This window comes from Anopheles funestus, chromosome 2RL, assembly GCF_943734845.2.
Source record: "Anopheles funestus chromosome 2RL, idAnoFuneDA-416_04, whole genome shotgun sequence".
NCBI classification, from domain to species: domain Eukaryota; kingdom Metazoa; phylum Arthropoda; class Insecta; order Diptera; family Culicidae; genus Anopheles; species Anopheles funestus.
This window is the reverse complement of record NC_064598.1, coordinates 99,990,414-100,011,091: the sequence shown is the minus strand read 5'-3', so window position 1 is coordinate 100,011,091 and position 20,678 is coordinate 99,990,414. Positions and strand designations below refer to the sequence as shown.

The 20,678-nt window shown below is 44.3% G+C and overlaps 5 protein-coding genes across 17 annotated transcripts in view; 3 read left to right on the top strand and 2 right to left on the bottom strand.

Annotated features, from left to right (window-relative positions):
* Nucleotides 1-4,486, top strand: part of LOC125763371 (adenylate cyclase type 3) — a 37,206-nt gene extending 32,720 nt beyond the window's left edge. For all 10 annotated transcript variants that reach the window (XM_049426469.1, XM_049426467.1, XM_049426464.1 and 7 more), the window contains exons 16-19: nt 641-713; nt 864-936; nt 1,070-1,378; nt 1,451-4,486. In XM_049426469.1, the coding sequence (XP_049282426.1) occupies nt 641-713; nt 864-936; nt 1,070-1,378; nt 1,451-2,461 (1,466 nt within the window). In that variant the 3' untranslated portion in view covers nt 2,462-4,486. The remainder of the gene's footprint in view (nt 1-640; nt 714-863; nt 937-1,069; nt 1,379-1,450) is intronic.
* A 391-nt stretch (nt 4,487-4,877) lies between these two features.
* On the top strand, nt 4,878-6,016 carry LOC125763527 (uncharacterized). Its single transcript, XM_049426801.1, has 3 exons — nt 4,878-5,348; nt 5,412-5,739; nt 5,815-6,016. The coding sequence occupies exons 1-3, from the start codon at nt 4,901-4,903 to the stop codon at nt 6,014-6,016; spliced, it is 978 nt and encodes a 325-aa protein (XP_049282758.1). The 5' UTR covers nt 4,878-4,900.
* A 43-nt stretch (nt 6,017-6,059) lies between these two features.
* Nucleotides 6,060-11,369, bottom strand: LOC125763577 (adenylate kinase isoenzyme 1). 2 transcript variants are annotated; one of them, XM_049426890.1, is made up of 7 exons: nt 11,205-11,369; nt 9,977-10,527; nt 8,710-8,844; nt 8,136-8,410; nt 7,983-8,067; nt 6,767-6,916; nt 6,060-6,700 (listed from the first exon to the last, which is right to left on the bottom strand). In XM_049426890.1, the coding sequence occupies exons 2-7, from the start codon at nt 9,977-9,979 to the stop codon at nt 6,614-6,616; spliced, it is 735 nt and encodes a 244-aa protein (XP_049282847.1). In that variant the 5' UTR covers nt 9,980-10,527; nt 11,205-11,369; the 3' UTR covers nt 6,060-6,613. The 2 variants fall into 2 exon arrangements, with proteins under 2 accessions (XP_049282847.1, XP_049282848.1); XM_049426891.1 differs by lacking the exon at nt 8,710-8,844 and having other exon boundaries at nt 11,205-11,363.
* LOC125763601 (uncharacterized) lies at nt 7,257-7,985 on the top strand. Its single transcript, XM_049426943.1, has 2 exons — nt 7,257-7,383; nt 7,442-7,985. The coding sequence occupies exons 1-2, from the start codon at nt 7,346-7,348 to the stop codon at nt 7,935-7,937; spliced, it is 534 nt and encodes a 177-aa protein (XP_049282900.1). The 5' UTR covers nt 7,257-7,345; the 3' UTR covers nt 7,938-7,985.
* A 313-nt stretch (nt 11,370-11,682) lies between the features above and the next one.
* On the bottom strand, nt 11,683-20,435 carry LOC125763429 (adenylate kinase isoenzyme 5). Of its 3 annotated transcripts, XM_049426632.1 has the most exons (10): nt 16,294-18,419; nt 15,875-16,039; nt 15,685-15,795; nt 14,729-14,871; nt 14,191-14,373; nt 14,002-14,110; nt 13,599-13,869; nt 13,295-13,511; nt 13,065-13,229; nt 11,683-12,737 (listed from the first exon to the last, which is right to left on the bottom strand). In XM_049426632.1, the coding sequence occupies exons 1-10, from the start codon at nt 16,313-16,315 to the stop codon at nt 12,354-12,356; spliced, it is 1,770 nt and encodes a 589-aa protein (XP_049282589.1). In that variant the 5' UTR covers nt 16,316-18,419; the 3' UTR covers nt 11,683-12,353. The 3 variants fall into 3 exon arrangements, with proteins under 3 accessions (XP_049282589.1, XP_049282588.1, XP_049282587.1); XM_049426631.1 differs by lacking the exon at nt 16,294-18,419 and adding an exon at nt 18,981-20,435 and having other exon boundaries at nt 13,599-14,110; XM_049426630.1 differs by having other exon boundaries at nt 13,599-14,110.
* Nucleotides 20,436-20,678: the final 243 nt, after the last annotated feature.

Below are 20,678 nucleotides of genomic sequence, written 5' to 3'. Positions count from 1 at the left end.
ATTCAACTTCCGGTGGAAACTATCCATATTCGAACCCTTTCAACGGCTCCCGCAATAAACCACTTGCTTTCAGCATCCTGTTTTACATGCTTCTTTTGATTGCTTTGCGGCGATTACTTTCGAACTCCACTCCGTTCTTCTACCCGTTTTGCATTCCAAGTGCTAGCGAAGAGGCAAACTGGGATTTATACTTTACTGAATAATTTCTGCTGACCATCATTAGCACAAACTAATTAAAAAGTAATAGCTTTACGGGTCGGACCAAGACCGACCGGACGGGCCTACGCTTTGATTATCTGCCCACTTTGCGTAGCCGACTGCTGAAGCAGACAGGAAGATACTCACGGCTGCACTAAACCCTTGAACCGGGCCACCACCAAAGGGACAATCAGGCTCATGCTAATCGACGTGAGCTATGAGAAAACCCATTTAACTTCTTGACCCATCATCCCTGTTCTGTTCCCGGTGGAGTTCTCCCTTCTTCACACCTGTTCCACGTTCCATCCACCTGTCCACACATAACCAACCGAGCGGAAACCACACACTCCACTCGAGACAGCATCTGCTGATATAGTTTTATTTTATTTACCATCTTCCGCCAACGACCAACGCCATCGGTGGACCTTGAAACTTCCAACAGCGATCCATTGCTACGTGAACATCTTTCACCTGGACGAAGCATTTCGGAACGAGGACTTTGGCATTCTGAACGTGTACGTATCGTTGAACAGGAAAGGAAAAGTTTGGTTTTTTTTTGGCGTGTGTCATTCGCGAAACAAACCCATCTCACTATTCCTGCACGTGTCGCCCTAACGTGTAGTTATTAGCACTAATTGGGACTTTTGTTTTGTTCTGCCTTACAGCTTTCCACTGCGCTACACACTGTCCGCGCTGCTGGTTGCCGTCACGATAGCGCTCTCCTTCCTGGCCCGACACGTAATGATTTGCCTCCCCAAAACATTAATCTCCCGCCCCCAAACGCAACGGGGGGAGACACATCCCTGGTTCACTAATTAAGGTCTGTTGTTTTGTGCTTCTTCTTCTTCATTTCTCTCTTTCCTCCGTTTAGATCGATAAAGTAGATCGTGTAATATTCATGTGGAAGACGGAGGTGATTGATCAGAAGGAAAAGGCGAGCGATATGCGACGAAGAAACGAAGCCCTCGTCTACAACGTCCTGCCGATGCACGTGGCGGAACACTTCATGGGTAATCGGAAGCGGTCGCACGATGACTTGTACTCGCAGAGTTACGCCGAGGTGGGCGTACTGTTCGCCAGCATGCCTAACTTTTCCGACTTCTACTCGGAGGAAACGGTCAACAACCAGGGGTTGGAGTGTTTGCGCTTTCTGAACGAGGTCATTTCCGATTTCGATGCGGTATGTTGAGCAGTTGCAAAAAGATTCAAGCCTTTTTTGTACGGCATGTTGACCGTGTTCGCTCTTTTCTAGCTGCTGGAACTACCCCAGTTTCAGGACATCATCAAAATCAAGACAATCGGCTCCACGTACATGGCAGCGAGCGGCCTAAACCCGTCCCGCATCGTTAAACCGGACGATCCCGTATCGGTGCGGTGGGCTCACCTTGCCCTGCTGGTGGAGTTTGCGCTCGAGCTGAAGAAGGCTCTGCAAGGCATTAATGAGCAGTCCTTCAATCATTTCGTACTGAAAATGGGCGTTAATCATGGGCCCATAACGGCGGGTGTAATTGGAGCCCGGAAACCACATTATGACATCTGGGGCAACACGGTGAACGTAGCGTCCCGCATGGAAAGCACAGGTAAAGCCGGCGCTATACAGGTGACCGAGGAGACGTGCCAGATTTTGCAAACCTTCGGCTACACCTTTGAGCAGCGTGGTCTCGTTGCGGTCAAGGGTAAGGGTCAGCTGATGACGTACTACCTGCAGGGTAAGGTACCGCGCCCGACCGGTCCAACTGCTTCACCTATTCTGCAGAATGTAACCGCCATGGAGACGGTCCAGGAAGTGGACGAATCGAAAGAAAGCCCACCGGCGCTTGCACCACCAACCACCGACGGGTCCTCACCGGCCCACCAACTACACTCGATGTCCTCCAGCACGACCAGCCCGAACAGTGTGCGGCTCAACCAGGAGTACGTGGAGATGAAGGCATCCAACAGTAGTAGCGCGACAACTACGGTGCAGGAAAGCACCAAACAGCAAGCCAGCAGCACCTTAACAGTCGTCTCGGAGAAAACCACCACCGCCATCTCTAACACTATCTCCAGCACAAGCAGTACCAGCTCCACAGTCGAAACCACCGTCAGCAAAACGGCCCAATCGAGCGTGCGATCGTCAACACTGTTCAATGGAGGTGAAGCAACGCCTGCAGATGAGAGCGACGCACAGACACCGTTGCTCGAGGGCAAAAATAGTACCAACTCAAGCTCGAACCACTTTGGCGAGGGCGAAAAGGATGCACTGTTGGAGAATGGCTCCTAAGGAGTGACCAACCCAGCTCGTCGATAATTCTCCACCTTCTCTGATCTGATAATCGTAGTAATAGTAGAAGCTGTCATGGTGAGCTAAATGAAACGAAAGCTACAAACGACAGTAATAGATCGACTACAACAATGGAGAAAAGTGTGGAGATATGGATCCTTGTCCCGCTTCAATAATCACTTCTAGCATGATAAAATTACCAAAGAGTTTTCCTTTCGGTTTGGGAACGAAATGAAACGTTTTGTTTGAATGGCAATGTGTGTTACGTTGTGTATCGTTAGCTAAATCTATTGACTAGTCTCTCTACTCTTCTTGTTTGGAGCAGATTTTTTAAAACACGCTTGTTGGACACTCCGAAACATTGTTATACTGTATTGCATTGCTTTAGATAGTTGTCCAATAGTGTTGTGGCTGGTGTATTTATTGAAAGGATCTTGTGAAACGAAGATTTAAAAGACTGCCAGAAACTGATATATACTTACTTTAGTGACTCCCACTCTCCCTCGAAATACTTCAGAACAATCATGCATTATTTATTTTAGAAGGCTAGAGTACGTGTTCTTTTGTTTGTATTCTCAAACGACAAAACACTCATTTACTCAAATGATATTGCACACAAGCGCTGTGCTGCTGAATGCATTCCACCGAATAAGTAAACACCGTAAATGGCGACGCGACGTTAATGATACGCCAGGTTTATTTCTCTACCGGTAACGCACACTATTTGATTTTAGTTTTGAATCTCGATATCAGCAATTTTACTTAACGGGAACGTGGAACGTACATATCTTATTACATTAATCGAAAGAACAAGAAATGGATCCATTCAAGAACCGTGAAAGAACATTATTTATTGTAATATTTTTACCTTTTACCTTACAAAGCAGAAATAAACATTTGTTTAATGCACAAAATAGTTATTTAATGAAAAACCCGGAGAATAAAATCCCGCTGTATTTGTTTAAAAATAAAAAAAAATTCGAAACGAAACAAAATGAAACACCAGTTTTCAAAGGAGAAAAAAGAGCACACGATTAGAAACCAAATTGGCAATAAATTCTGTAAAGAATGAAAGAAAACAAATAATGCAACAATGAAAAGGAGAGGAAAAGGAGTAACACTAGTAGCATTCATTCAATGTGATTAAACACGCATCGACTCGTTAATATGATGTAATACCTTTTTTGCGCTTCATACCAAGATCGATGTGTCCTAGGTAAGGTAAAAAAAAACGTTGAGAGACACTTTGCGAAAGTGATAAAAAGAAAACAATATATACAGCAAGAGTGAACAAGAAAACCAAACATGCATGCATTAAAGCAAAATCCAATCTTAACGTTAATACTAAAATCATCCATTTAGGAAGCAAACAATTTGATGTGTATTAGAAACAAACGAAATTCACTGCAAATCAAATGAAAAACAACAAAAAAAACATTCAGCAAATAAGATAAACAACGGTGTGTAACATGCTGTGGCAATTCTCGCTCCTGCTCGGGATTAGCGCGAGTGTAACATTAGAAGTAGAAAGTACTTTGCAGCTAAGTGGAACGAAACAAACACAACAATTCGTTTACGATGGCCGAGTGTGGCAGTGACTCATTCCATCAGTGTGTATGTGTGTTGTGTGTGTTAACAATTTTCTTGGACGTCGTTCTTGAATGAACGTAACACGCTTTAGCTCGAATCGAAGACAAAAGAAAGGACAGTAGCAGCAGCAGTAGTAGCAGTAGTGATAGTAATTGAGGAGGAAACTATAAGAGAATAGAAAGGGAATAACCCCACTCAAACAGCAGAACAAGCACAATGACCGAACGGAGTGTAGCGTTAATCACTTAACGCCTGTAGTGACCAAACACCAAGAGCTATCTGTCCTTGGAGGTTAAAGCCTAGTACTTCTTGTGACGTTACTTTTATATTGAATGGAGATTTAAGATGTTTTATATTACCCTGGTCACTGTCACTGTCCAAGGATACCGAACAAAACCCACAAAAAAACAACTTGAGTACAAAATCGATCACAACTAAACGCATTAAAAACACAGGCAGATCGTCTCATCGTACGATCTCACTGGACGAGATCGAGTATATCGGTTAGCTTCATCCTTATTTTAAGATCGACCCATCACGGTGTGTAGATTAGGTTGTCTCCCATGTGTCCCATGAAAAAAGGTCACCCTTTTGCTATGTGTAAACAAAACAAACTGGTTCGAGTATAACTCCGACCGAGCAGCCCCGTAACATTCTGCCACGATGAATCTAATGCAGTAATAAAAACGCTGAATAAAAACCCTACTTTAATGCTTCACCGATTCACCGACGACGCTAATGATGACAGCAAACATCCATAGAAGTGTCCATCACTGTCTACGCCGAGCGGTAAACATTAAATGCATTGTTTAGCAGCTTCGCGCACTTCGCTCGTTTACCCATATCACTATGCGCTTGACAGTTGTACTAGCAGCACTAGCTTACTGGTACTCTCCACCAGAGGCCGCTAGCATGCGCACTTGTGAAGCGGCCGCTCGTAAGATAGTTCATCGGTTCTATCCATTACGCCACTGCCAACGTTCCAATCGCACCGTGATCGGTCTAAAGAATGTAAAAACGGTTCGCGAGTGTGCTGATTTTGCCCGTCATAAGCAGGGATTGGCGTTTAACTATGCACCGCTAGATCGGAACAATAGTAATTGGTTTGAGGTGGTGAAAGAACGTGAGCAGAACAAAACTACTCTACCACCGCAACCACCACGTGTCGCGATCAATTCGTTTGGGTTTGACGATTTCTACAACTGTCACGTGCTCGATTGTCCAGAATATCGTAATCTTTCGACAATTGTTAACGATACTCGATTTGATTACTACACACTTTACGCAAGAGTTCTACGTAAGTTCGGTTTGAAGACATAAAAAGTGACATATTGATTAGTGCTCTACTTGGTTAATGTAGCTTCTGCAAATTCCACCTGTATACCGTCAATCGGAATGTTTCTGTACGATGACACAAAGAAAAACTACTCATACGCATACAACTCTTGTGTTACTGCTGGTGGTAGCTTGGCACACATTGCTAGTGATGCTAGAACGTTTCATCTGTCCAAATATATTGCGAACTTGCCGCTGGGGAACACTACAACGACGAACTCTACCAACAATGCTCCAATTGATGCCGTATACTACGTGGGATTGAACGAGACGTTAAAGAATCGATTTTTCACCTCTGCCGATGAGCGTCTGGATTGTTTCATCTTTCGAGCTTGGGCTCCTGGACATCCGGAGTAAGTTACCCATCAGTAGGGGTACTTCCTGGCTTGATTTGATGGCTTATTTTTCTATCTCCTTTATATCGCCAGCCGTAACCGACATCCTCCCAGCTGTGTGGCACTAACTGACGAAGGTTCCTGGAAGACTTATAACTGCAACCGAACACTGCCGTATATCTGTGAGTTACATACCTCGGGGCCAGCGCTGTACCAACCCAAGCTGAAACGCAAATGCCACGTCAAACGTCCAAACAATAAAATTGCACCATCTCGTCGAGTAACGCAACGATGAGTGAGACCGCACGAATAAGAAGAACGTCCGTGGTTCGGGCATATTGCTTTATAGAATCTTATTTATTAGAACATTTGTTCCCGGCTCGCAAGCGAAACGACAAATCGACAAACACTGTAGAACGCATTCTTTGGCTTGAGCTAGCTTCAGCTATATATGCAGAACAACTGAGCAGTTTGCTAGTTGATATAGTTGATAAAACGACAGTAAAAACGACAAACGGTGATTGATTGCTTGTACTACGCTAAAAAAAAAACAACACCGGCTTCACTCTATGCCGAATTCGGTCCATCGAACATGCACACATTCGCTAAAATTTTTTGTCTACCGTCTTACAGCTATTATTGAAATTGATAAGCGTATTATGTTTGTTTTCTCCTCATTCTACCTCCTCTCCGTCTGCTACCGTTGATACGTTTCGAGATAGCCTTACTTATTGTTGTGCGGCATAGTGTACACCCCAACAAAACGTGCCCCATCGTAGAGGTGGCTCCTCCATCCGGACAGTCGCACGTGAACAGACGAATGATTGTGCATGGATGCTGGATTGCTTGCGCTGATAAAGCAAACGAAACCTTTCACATGGTGCTGGACAGCTTACTTCTTGCCCTTGAGCGCGAGCAGCTCGTCGATGGATTTTTCCACATCGGCGAAAATTTCTTCCGGTGCACGTTCGGCATTGATCTGAATGGGAATTTGAATTTGATGAAAATTTTGTATGTTCCAGACTTTCGTCACCAAAATACTTACCCTTCGCAGCTGTGTTGGATACTGCACGAGAATTTTTTCCGTATTTTCCCGGAAGGTGGCAATGCGAGTCTTCAGAGTATCCTCGTTATCATCCGCACGAACCGTGGCCGATTCAGCGGCTCGCTTCATGATACGTGCCACCAATGTTTCCTGTCAAAGGGAAGTCAAAAAAAAACATTGCAAACGAAAATTAGAACGAAGTGCAACACAAACGTATTATAAACGAAAATTCTACATAACATTGTATTTTGAATGGACACGTTTCACAAGCTTGGAGGCTAGGTTGCTTGAGCAGTACATTTCGAACACAAGCGAGTACGTCCTTTCAAACCATTGAAGCATCGACATCCACCTGTCATGACGTTAATTGCAATTTTTAGTTTTTCTTTTTGCAATCGATCGAAACCATAAGGTCCTTGAATGCAGCTCAGAGCTAAGCTAAGGTTCCGATGCAGAACTAGTGCATGTGCAGTGTCAGTATCATTTCAGTACATGCACGAAAAGCTGCAAAGTGCTAGCATTAGTGAGTTCCCAGTTTCGTACCAACATTGAGAGACCAAATCAACCCAAACCAGCACGATGACTACTTGGGGAGGCATGAAAATAGGCTCCAAACAGTAAGTTATTCTGGCAAAAGAGGAAGAAATTTCTTTTACAAGTAATTCTTCTTAAAAGAGGTCAACCAAACAACAAGCAAGCACCGATGCGCTTTTCCGACACGCTTACGGCCGCACTGGGAAATCGAAAGAACAAGTACAAAGATGTATCTAAGGATCTCAACAGTCTGATCAACCGGGAAGAGTTGGACGATGAAATCTTTGCGCCGAACTATAACATCCGCAAGATTAAAGCAATGATTGCTCGCGTGGTGAAGCAACAGTTCGTCATTCGTAATGAAGACGGTGATCTGCTGACGTGGGTGTACGAACCTGAGAAGAATCTGGAAATGAGTCAATCAATAGCGAAAGCGGTAAAGGATCGATTGCGCAATCTTAATCTGCCCCGCTATCGGATCGTGTGTTTCTGTTCCATAGTGGAAAAACAGCTGCAGGGAGTGCACTACAAGATGAAGTACATACTCGACCCGTACATGGACAACTACGTACAGTACGTGTATGATGGTGCGATCTTTTGGATCATAACGACCGCTTTTCTGATCCACAAAGACTAGGAAGGTAAGCTTTTGGGGATGATGGTTCAGTTATTAAGTACTTACATTCGAACACTCGAAGTACAGGATGATATCTACCGGAGCGATAAACTTCTCGAACTCTGGTCCTTGGGCAGGTTCCCGAGGATAGCTAGAAGGAATATGCGTATCATCTTGATAAGTATTCCACCACGTCTTACGGCAAACGATCTTACTCACCCATCGATCAGGTATCCAACGGTACCATTCAACGCTTTCACCATGGCCGCTTCCAACAGCTTCAGCACGGTCTCATTTGGCACCAGAATACCCTGCTTCATCATGTCCTGCAGCTCCTTACCTTTTTCCGAACCGGAAGCGACCTCGTCGCGCAACAGATCACCGGTACTGAAGTGCGAAAAGTTGTACTTCGACACGATCTTGGCACACTGGGTACCCTTACCACAGCCTGGTCCACCCAGCACCCAGATGATCGGAACGTTGGCGTCGCGCATCTAAACGAGAAAAACAAAGCAACGAAATATTTCCCATTATTCGTACCAAGGCTGACGCTTGACTGCAACATTGAATAGTGATTGACTGCGTGTTTAGCATTAGTTCCAGTACGAAAAAGCCATTACGGAGAGCCACGTTGTGGACAGTTCTTAAGTGATAGTTTAGTCTACCGGTTTTAGTACGCTAAGAGCGCGCAATCATGGTTAGAAAGAGGAAAGGAAAGAAAGCGCAAGAAAAGCGTACAGAACCATACGAAGGGAGATAAATGTACGCGGCCAACCAACTGGGTGTAACTTACGTGGCCATACGAGCTGCCACCAGCGTTCGGTACCTGTACTGCCGGTGAGCTGCTGCCAGATGATGGATTCGATGCGTTTGCCTTCTCCTTGGCCTTGGATTCTTGCTCCAGCGCCATTTGGTGGCACATGAATAACTGAACCACAAGAGAAGGCGTTCAAAGAAGACGAAATCGAACGGCACGAATTCAATCAATATAGTACAAGATGTGGGAAATTAATCTGACCCTAACCAAACGAGCGAATGAATTGTCTTCCTTCCGACCATCCACATTCTATCGATCATTCCCCGATCGTGGATCTACAAAACAGGCAGCTATTTTCAACAAATAGATCCTATTTTTCATCACGACATTGTACTTAATGATGGTGGACAAGTCCCAATTTCACGCATTATTAAGGACAGGGTGCATTTTTCAACAGACAACTTTTACAAAAATAGTACAACTCGTCCGATAGGCTGACCTTAGCACAAGGTTTTATCTGCCGATCTTCGCTCCCCAAAAACCCCAACGTCCGACATTTACAGCAGTATCAAATAAAGGATTCAACAGTGATTTCCTTCCTATCGCATCTGTCTCTATGATAATGAATACTCTGCATTAAAATTTCACTTTTCACTGCCACCATCATTTTCTTGGCAGCTCCCCGACCTCTGCCGGCCTGAACGTGAACGAAAACACGCTCAGGAAAACGTTCACCACCGTGTCTATACGCTGCTATGGGGAGGTCAACCGATTATGCCTTGAAATCGGTCGATCTTATTTTTAGACTACCAGACACACACACATACCGTTGGCGTTTTGTTCAATTCACAAACAAACTTTCCGATTTTTTGGTAACCATCATACCCCCTAGAGCGTCGTATCTGCTTGACACCGTACTAATTCCTTCAGGTTCAGGGTTGAACCCCTCGAGCGGAGCATCTTTATCGGTTAAAGGTGCTTCAGGTGAGGGAAACGCACAACTATGGCCACTGGCGTTGAACCGTGTTACGCAATCGTGCTGGTAGACATGTTGACTCGTATGGAAAAGATACCCCCCAGGAGGAGGGCAATCTGTTAAACCCTTCTCCATCTTATCAATTACGGACGTAAGTCTCACACATCGTTTCACATGTTTGAAATAACACACCAGAACTAGCTGCTAATGGTCGGCTAATCATGGAAAATGGAATGCATCGGGTAATTGCAAATGGGAACGAACCAAACGAAAAAGAAAAAAAAAACCAAACGTCTTCGGCCACACCGTACAACACCACTCACTCACCATGATGACGAACTTTGCGAGGCTTGCTTGCTGCACGAAATCCACAAGTAATACTGACTCAAGCTCGCGTGGCAAGCTTCTAAGCGATGGTCCGAACGATGCGAAAACTCGCGATTCTATCTCGCGAGTCCGCGACCGCGCAAATTGTTTGCGTTACGCGTCGGTGTGCGTGCGAGTGAGAGATGTTTAGAGAGCAAACATTGGGGAAGGTAAGGGAAACGTGATTAATTTTTCCTGGATGGAACGAAGTACGGAGCTGGTAATGGAAAGGTGGGCGGGAGCGGATGACGTTTGGGGTGGTTTTGTTTTATTTTTAATCAACTACGGCTCAGGCAGTGGCGAGTGGCATGAAATCTCTCAACCGCTGCGGCCCCACCACGATCAATTGTAAGTGCGCTGCTATTGCGTATGCACGCGAACACTAGGCGTACTAGGAAGTTTGGTGTCTGTTGGTGTGATGTGTGCGCCACTAAAGTAAATGCTGCTTCCCGCCTGTTCGTTATGATCGTGCTGAACGATCTATGCAAGCTGGGTCGGTCTGAAACGTGATACTGAAACGAGAATTTAATTGAATAGATTATGTTCTCGCAAAGTGATACTCTTTCCGCCTTCTCTCCAACTCCTCTAGTGGGTTGAATAGCAGTGAAGTAGAATAACGCAACTTATTTGGAGGATGTGTCAATTTAAAATTTCAGTAAAATATAAATTAATCCATCTGCAAAGAGCCTTTTAGTCTGTAGATAGTTTGTAAAACTTCAATGTAATTAAACCTAAATGATCATTTCTAAATCGTCAATAACATTCAGCAATTAACGAAAGAAACAATAAAAATAGATCAACAAAAAAATTCAATTAATTCCAATTTTCAACACTCGGTAGAATGTCACCTTACGTATGTTTACCTCTCATGCCAGAAATCACGAGCGGAAAGTTCGTTTTAATGTGTGGAATGACATAAGTTTTTCAAGGACAGCTTTCCTTCCACGTTCGTCTAAGGCGTGTCTAATTTTCACAAACAAACTACAATCCTTCCATTCTGTCACGGAGGAAAATCCGGATTTTCTTTTGAATATTACAAAGGCATATCGATCAAACTTAAAGTTTCTTCAATAGCTTTATTCAGTCTCCGAAAAAGACGAGGCTTCTCATTGTAAATTCTTATCACTTTATGCTGAACGTAAAATAAGAAACTCAAACTCAACCAATGATATATTGCCTCAAAACATACCTCAGATATTACGGAGCACAATATACACCAATTATAATAAACTAACTACACGGGTGTAAAAAAATATTTTAGCTTGTTACAAAAAAAAGTTCACTATCAAGACCGTTGATTTTCACGCGTTTTCCAATCAGTTTGTTTACATCAGTGGTGCATTACTGATGGCAGGAAATGGTACGCTCGTCAAAGACAACTTTTCCTGCTCGTTCATGAGATACTTGCATTGTCATTACCTAGTGATCAAAGAGAACGACCAGAAGGACGAGAGAGTTTCTCGTTTGTAGTAAATGACAGGCGAGTAAAGTCTCCACAACACAAAAGACACAAAAAAGGATGAGAAAAAGAGATAGTCATTCGACGTTTTGGAGAATGCGCAGTAGAAACATTCATTTTTGAGCTATGTAATGGTAAAAATGCCATCATTGATATTTTCTTTAACGAAAATTTCCACACAAATGGCTTCGCTGATTGTCAGTTACTGAACTTACCAAACAGATGTATGACTACCAATTGCGCCGCACAAAACAACACACTTTAATACTGTCATTTCTAACGAAAAGGGCTAGAAGATTTGTTTTTATTATTCCATACTATAATGGCATGCAGTAAACAAATGCTGTTTGTCCTATTCAAACGTTCAAAATGTACTGATTATTGTTTAGAAAAAAATACAAAACAAAACACAGTAGTGTAGTATTCTCTATTCAGTATGATGTTACTAAAAACGTGAGACCTACCGTCTATCAACCAGTTCCTGCTTGCTCCAGAACGGAAATAAAGGTTCAGAACCTATCGTTCCCTTCATCGTCCTTTCTATTCCTTACCTACCTGTACTGTAACGTTTTGTTCTTGGTTTAACTCTTATGCTTGTTTATTTGGCACAATGCCAAGATAAGATACCGACCTTTCATTTTCTTAATCCTGCAGTTTTTGTGGACCGTTTCTCATTTTTAAAGCTATCAAACACTGCTCCATATCGAGCGTGTTTCCTATTTCATTGAGATACGATCGGCTTTTAAAGCGCTGTTTTTAACATGTAAATTGCTCATCCATACAACCCCCCTAACCAAAATGGCGAGGCGCAGACTTTTGTACTTATTGCTGTAACTGATGTCTTTACTTTGCTGTCCGCCATCTTGCTAACGCACGTACTTAAATGTGCGAATCTATCGGATAGGTGTCCGCTTCCTCCAGCATGTTGCGGAAATTAGGACGCCCGTTCGGGACGTGCCCGTTCTTGGCCGGGCCCACCTTACCACTTCCCGGCAGATGCCCGTTAGCTAGACTAACATGATGGCTTATCGTTGGTACGGCGCCCGGCATTTCCGTGTCGAGATCTTGGACGATCGCATCCATACTGTTGCGCTGCGCCCGCTGCAACACAGTCTTGAAAGTGCCTATCTGCACCGCTGGAATGTCATCGTTCTGGTCGAGGTCGGTTTGTGCGAGGCCGGAGTTCAACACCCGCTCCATGTTGACGCGTACGATCCGCTCGAACTCGCGCTGTACCGATGGACTGTCCGTGTCACCGTCAACCTTGAACGGGAAACAACGGCGGAGGTTAAAGGCATCCGGTGAAGGCTAGGCTAATTTGAGTAGTGCGGAGGCGTTCGTGCATGTGTGGTAAATCATATACAAACATTACAACAACAACAAAAAACACAACCACTCTCGCATGAGACATGGGAAGGACAGCTCCGATTGACACAGTTCGAATGATTAATAATGTATTGATGAAATTGATGGTGATGGAAGGTTTCCCGTATAACCAAACTACGCGGCACACGTCCGCACGCCGAGGACGTTCCTTGACTTTGCGACTATGAAACAAACGGAATCGCTGGAACAGATCACACTACTTACGATGGTGAGCCGACCCGCGGTATCCATCTCTTTGAGCATCGGAAGCGTTAGCTCCCGGAACAGCTCTAATCGACGGCGAAATGAAGACACGGTGTCATCCAGTCGACCGCGACCCAGCTGCAACTTCGAGCAGTCGAGCAAAATTATTGGAGGCTTTTGATTGTACTGCGTAGAAGAGTAGAGAATCAAGTTATTGGGTCTGTCCCGCAAAATTAAGCTCCATGGCTAACCTTCCGTTCGAAATCAGCGACCTGCTCCATATCCCGGGGATACCCATCAATGATAACTCCTCGCTTGTCGGCTAGCTGCATCAGCTGACCCTGGATTAGTGCGTCCAATGATTTCTTCGGTACCATCTCACCTGCCGTTATCGCTTCCTTCACCGCATAGTTATCCGACCCCACCCGTGGGCCTGATTCAGCAACCGATCGCAACGATCGCCCCACACTGTCCAAAAACGATTATCAACAGTATAATGAAAATTCTTCCCGCCGTTATGAATTAGTGACACAAATCTCGATAATTCTCTTTTACCTGAAATGACCCCAGCCGGGATTAATCCCGACCGTCTTTAGGCACAGCGTAGCTTTATTACTACCAGGACCTCCAATCACCCAGATCACGGGTGGTGGCATTGATCCGCGGTGCCGGAAACGTTCGGGCGATGCCTCACTGTACCCACCGACGGTAGCCGTCTCGCCGGTTGTCTGGTGCAGGCTGGAACGTGACTGTTGACGATGCAGCAACCCGTGCGAGGTGGGACGCGTCATCTGGTCGGCCGCATTCGCCGGTCGGGCACCGTTTGCTGGGGGCGGAGGCGTGCGAGTATGATTTAATTCTACTTGATGTGCGGGAGCTGCAATGACCTTAGGTTGACTAGGTGCCGTGTCTACACTAACTATACTGCCGGGTATGTCATCTACGCCCCTGCCCATACCTGCGACTCCGTTTAACAGTGCTTCCTGATTTTCTTGCGCACCGAGTATGTCTAGTACGGCGGTGCGAAAGTCTTTGTACACCTCCGATGGCGATCGCTCACCGTTTATCTGAAATGTGTACGCGCATGTAACGACGAACCCGGTGAACAGTGATAACCATAGTCAGCGATGGGGACTATAATGCTTACCGCGATCAGCATATCGCTCTGATCGAAATAGTCTGCAACGGGCATAACGTTCTTGAAAAAGTTTTCCAGCTCCATCTTGGCCAACGAAAGTACCACGTGACCCAGCTTGGCACCGTAATCGATCTGCTTCTGTAGTATTGCCTGACGCCAGGATATCAGTATCACACCGTTGATTACCTGGATCTGTAAGGAAAGTTGTACCGAGACCCAAACCCATACGGTTTTAGCCTGTGGGAACTGGGACCCTTTTCATCAAGGTCAAATGAGTACCCCCTCCGCGTGTGAGTGGGGAATTGAATGTCTATTCATAGACTTGAGAATTATTTCCAGTAAGGCGTAACACTGGACATTTACTGCAGGATACATGTGTGGATGTGGGTGTGTGTGGGTAGATGGGGTTGGGGGATTTAATGACTTCGACAAACAAACTGTCAGCAGCTTGTATATCGTTGTATATTGTTAGAACAAATTTGCATCCCAGAATATCGACCGATTGTTTTTTTATTTCCGAGTACAATTTATTCCTAGTATCTCGTACCTTTTCCGAGTACTCGACGACGTCCCGCATCGATCGTGGATATCCGGATACAAGGTAAGTTTTGGCAGCTGGTGACATTTTCATTTCCAGCATCAGTACCTCGGTGACCGTGCGCGAGGAAAGCTGGGAGAAGTCTTGCATATCTGCGGCGGAAAGAGAATATACTACGGTTACGAAATACTGTCACGCTTTTCCCTTTTTTATGCTAGCTCCCGGTCAACTGGTAGGCACGGTAGTTGTTAAGACCTTGAAAGCCTTTCCGCCGACGTTCGTACGGTGCCGTCACATATGGTAATGTGGCGTATCGGTTAAATGATTGTGTTATGTGCGCTATTTGACCTTAATCAATATTTGATTAATTTATCAACCAGGGTTCCGTTGTTTTTCTTTCCATTTTCTCCCCCCTCCCCCGGGCTAGCTGCAAGTGTCCAACCCTTTTTCCGCGGCCGCAATCGGAAATCAAGGGCTATCGGAAATCGATCGGAGAAAGTTCTTCTCTGGTCAACAGACACACAGTACCCTGTGCGAGTTACTTCTTTGCCGAGCCATTTCGTTCGATTGTAAGAAGTCCATGAAAAGTTCATGTCGCAATTATCTGCCGGTTTCGAGGACAATCGGCACACTCCAGGTACGATTTACTGCACGTTGATCGAGGGGACATTTTCCGAAGGGGGACGAAAAATAAAAACAACACTAAACCGGAACCGGAAAGATGACGACACCGCTTCCTCGCAACCGTTCGCCCATCGTCGATTTGTCAGCGGATAATAATTACAGCTATATTGATTTTTATTTGCCTACACGCTATAACGCGCCTAAGCCACCTTACCCACTAACCTACTGGTGCCATTCAAAACTTGAGAATGTTTTAAAATTCAAGTAACGTCCCCGTAATGACTCATCACGTTAGATCATACGAGGGTATTTGTTTTCTATTAAGCAAATTGCCGACTTACCATTCCCGATGGCGTACTGTTGCAGCAGGTCCATCATGTTGATGTGCGTAACACCGCGGCGCTCCTGCATCAGAGTATCGCAGTGCGTTACTTTACCACTACCGGGGCCACCTAGGGCAAACGGGTGAGGAAAATGATACAACCAGACACATGTTTAAGCGTCCTCACGCATCGAGGAATTTTATTTTACCTAGCACGAATATGACGGGCACTTTCGGTGGATCGAACTTCACCTTGCCGGTGTTCTGCATCCCGGTTATGGCACTTTTCGGGGTGCGTACCACGGCGGAACGCGTGCTCGGTCCTCCGCCTTTCCAGTCTGGGTCCTCTATATCGGACGCAGTGTTGTTTTTTTCTGGAAGTAACAGAAAAACAGAAGAAAACAATTTTTTATTTGCTCAACATAATTTCTTTCGATTATGTTTAGAGTTCCTTCATTTTACATATGAGGGATCAGAAAGGAATTATTCAAAAGATTCTGTCTTATTCGTAGACGCACCTTTATTGTATATTTTATTAAACAAAAACGTATTGCATGGTAATAATACATGACGTAAATGCTGAATTGTCGCTATCAACCACCGTACGATCGGTTCCAAAATGGCTTACCTGTATCTAGACAAATACCCATTATCCATTCGAGTTAATTGTTGTTGTGCAAAAGGTTTTACGGAATCAATTAGATGCAGCTGTACCCGTGGTCTCACGGACGTAACATTGATGGAAGTGATGAACCAATTCTCTAGTCGCACTGATCTTTATCGCCACGCTACACTACTGTTAGTAATTTTAAGTGTATCAACGTTCCTACACGAATGCATGTTCACATTCAGCCTGTTGCTGTGGTATTTTCACTATTTTATTGTATTGTTTTACCCAAATATATTATCCTTTTGTTAGTTGAGTTGAGTGTTTGTGATACTACTAGAACTGGGGTATATTGAGATTTAGGTAAAACATACTTCATGGAAGAGGAAAATAAACGTCTACCAGGCACCAGGCATGTAATAATTGTTTATCTATATCCGAAGGTTTGAAGTACACGCGTGAAACACACAGAGGGCACGCTTCACGGACACGATACCCAGTTGGAACCGGAGTTGCAAACCCTTTTGATCGTCGCACCTCACCCGCCGAACCACTTAGACGAGCTTGTCTTTTACGTGTTTAGCTCGCTCGGAGTAAACACAATTATAACTCAATGAAAGTGACATTATTCTGTCAAAACAAACCATCAAGTCTGATTAAGCCCGCGCGGTCACATTAAGGGATACCTAACCCCGGGAAAATGGGGTTGGAATTTTCCGGTCAGTTTGGCGGGAGAGAGGAGATAGGAAAACAGAGGTCAAACACGAACGAGCTTTACATTCGCTTGGACCTTCGCGTCTGGATGAATACTTCAAAGTAAACAAAGTGGAAAAATGGAGAACAACAGAGAACAAAAAAACAGCTTTACCCATCGGGGACAAAAGTCCGATGATTCAGCAACATTAGTGTATGAGTATTAGTATTAGTAGTACATCCAAGAGCGGATTTGTTTTAAGAATGGCGGCACTCTCAAGCACCGCCACGATGCGTGATCTAATCCACTGTGTGGAAAAGTAAACGGCATCAAAAATTAACCATGTTTTGGCTTCGCTGGAATGCTGTCAACGGAGTGAACTTCCATCATACACGCGAGAGATACCGAACTCTCGCACTCATCATGCCACCCGCAATGATCATGAGACACCCGGACGTGAATCTTTCCTTCCCAGTCGTAGAAAAAAAAGCAAGCACAAACGGAATCAACGTTATGGACAATAGAGTAATCGAAAGTGAATCTAAAACAATGAAACATTGATGAAATTATGTTGCGGTACCCATGTCGGGCCCATTCCGATTGGTCGGTACATGACCTTCCAGTGTGGTTTCCAACGTGGTGCAAAAAAGCGGTAGTATTGGAATGTTTGATTCACCGCTGGAATCCGATTGAAAGTAAATGAGTTTTGCTTCAACCTTTATAAATTATAAACATTTCTCATTCATAGAAAAACCACCACGAGAACACGTTATGATACGAGACATGTTGTAAATGCTCGATGCGGGCGACATTGGGCTTTGGTAAAAACTTCATTCTAGTAAAACCTTTCACTAGCGTGTGATTCAACAGGATACATGTTTCGTATGAGATTTTATCACCACACACAATTCTATACGATCGGGATGTTGCGTAGCGGCATGGGGTTTCCATTACATTTCCCATTAATTCACAAAACGGTAGTTCACTATTTTTCACGCATTAAGCAAGCAAATTGTAAACGGTCCCGTAGGCTAATGGACCGATAATACACACAATCTGCTCCGCAAACACGCGCACAAAACACACACACCACACACACAGTTAATAGCCATTCACCTCAACAGTAAACTCTCTTTATATGACAATGAAAAATCGATACATTTCATTCAAATTGTCAATCGTGGGTGCTCTCCGGAACCGCGGATAAGCTTTTGATGGTATGAGGATCACGCATCAGGGCATCCGTTGGCCATAAAGCAATAGCATCATACCATCAATAACTGTCTTTCACGTGCACTTTCTATTATCTTCTTTCGCTGCCAGGCGAATGTCTGATCGATTCTGATGAATCATAACATTTGCCACCAGTTTACACAAAACTGAGCTACACAGTCGAGAACAACGAGAACAGACTTGGTCTTGGTTTTATCCAATATATCCCAGAATTTGAAGATCATCCGCTGATGGAAACAACGTAAGATCAACTGTTGGAAACACTTGGACACTTGGACCAAAAAGTTGGACACAATACCCACAAAAGGGTGAAACAACATTGCGCACACCCGGGCACCGGAACAGGAAAACGCATCCAGTGACGCAGATAAGCGTGTGCGCACCTCAGGAAATGCCGACTCTCACTGTTTGCCGATGGCGATGGCGTTTGCTTTTTACCGTAGCAAGAACTGGGGCTGAATAATTGATCCTCAGGTTCGATGTGCGAGGACGCGCAGGTACTCGCGTGGAAGCTTTTACTATAGTAGCATGAAACTATACTATCCGCTCTTGCTCCGTATGTAACCCAACGCACACACCTACAGAAATAGGTGTGTGTATTCTATTGTCCACCCTACCACATCCTGAATGTCCTTTCACCTTCGACGGTTAGCGTCCCTGTACTGACAGGTAGTACGCGTCTGTGGTTGTAGAAGTGATGATGATGGCCAGCGTCAAGAACCTACCATGACACACAGTGGCAGGGACTAAGCAATACGGAAAGCGATACTCGATTACTTACGAATTCCTCCTGGCTGTCTCTAGGTCGTCCGTCTGGGTCCGTCCGACGAGAGGCGACCCAATTTTTGCATTACTCCACATGATTGCGATCTTTTATAAGCCTTTTTACTGGGACACTCTGCCGATAATATCTCCATGTTCTAGGGTATCGAAAACTTTCATCTTCATTTGCACATTTTTTATCGTATGTTTGCTTATGATTAAATATGCACTAATGGTGAAACGAAGAGCTAGAGGCATTAGGCCAATAACAATGCAACATAAAAAACACAAACTTCCACTTCGTACTGTGGAGCCTTATGCTCCATAGTTTTGTTTTTTGTTGGTCTTAAACATTCAATAAATTATTTTAAATATCGGAACTGTTCCAGATGGTTCTATTCGTCCGTCCCATTCCGCTGGTACATTAGTAACGCTGGATCGATTGATTCTAATGACAATTTTCAACACCCTTTCGCTTCGGTACCACACGAAACCGGTTAGCGAGTCATACCGAGGAGGTCAAGCTGGTTGACAGAGAAAAGACATGACACGATAGGGTGGGGAAAACCCAAATGCTCCCGCCGATGGGAAAATGTGTTTTCTGTCACGGGTTACCAACACCTTGCCTGTTGGAGCTGTTACTGCATCATCCAAACTCACATCAGTGTCCCTGCATGACGGGTTCCATTTTTCATCCGCCACTAGACACTGACCGGCTTCAATCGTTTTCCCCCCAGCCTGGTGTGAGTTTTCTCCGACCTAATTACAGCAGCTCATCGTTTAAACAGGTAATTTAGCGGTTTGCTGGTTATGATTTCGTTCCACTGCAAGCGGCCCCAGGTGGCCCGTGAGTTGCTTTCGATAGTGAATAAACACTATCATTTAGTGGGCGAGACCATTGGTGGTCCCTCTAATAACCGGGAATCCGGTTGGGTGAGTTTCGAACGGTGCGGACTATTTAAAAATTACCCTTTACTGGAGAGCGTTCGGAAAATTGTACCATTGACCTCAGGCTCAGGTTTGGTGGTCGAAAGGAAAAGAAACACATGTTTCATGTCTGTAACGATTTTATTTTACATTTTTTTACGTTTTCTTCATCAATTATTTCACACATTTAAAAATGTTGGCCTCAATTTCTTTCATTACGACGTTTATTTGCAGGTCAATGTTTGTAGTGTCCTTTTTAGATTCTAATTCGTTTGTTTTTTAAAGAAAAGTAATGTAGACCTAAAGTAAAGTAAAGGATTCCTTGGCTTGTCTCTTAAACAAGCAGTCTAATAAACGATCGTTTTCCCTCATAGAACGTATTAACGTGTCCATTATTCATCTCAAATAGCACCGAGACGAGCTTTTCAAGGACTGCAACATGTGCCATTCTTCCCGTAATCAATAATTCAACGCTCAAAACTTCTTGCATCCGACAATGTCTGAAAATTGAAATAAGGAGAAAGAAGAATCTCCCCATCTCGTCGAAGGGAAGTAAAAGACACATATAAATGAGCAGCATATTTTTTTTTTCTTGGTTAAATTATTTATCCGTGTCCACTGGCCGTTTCGAGCAAAATTGAGCTATGGAAGTAAGCTATGTGGCGTATTTGGTATGTGAGTAGCTGTATTTGATTTCCTTAAATAGAATTACCGGGTGAATAGGAGCAGTAAAAGATAATTTACAGATAATCTTCATATTGTGAGAACTAATCTAGGGACCTCGGTAAGT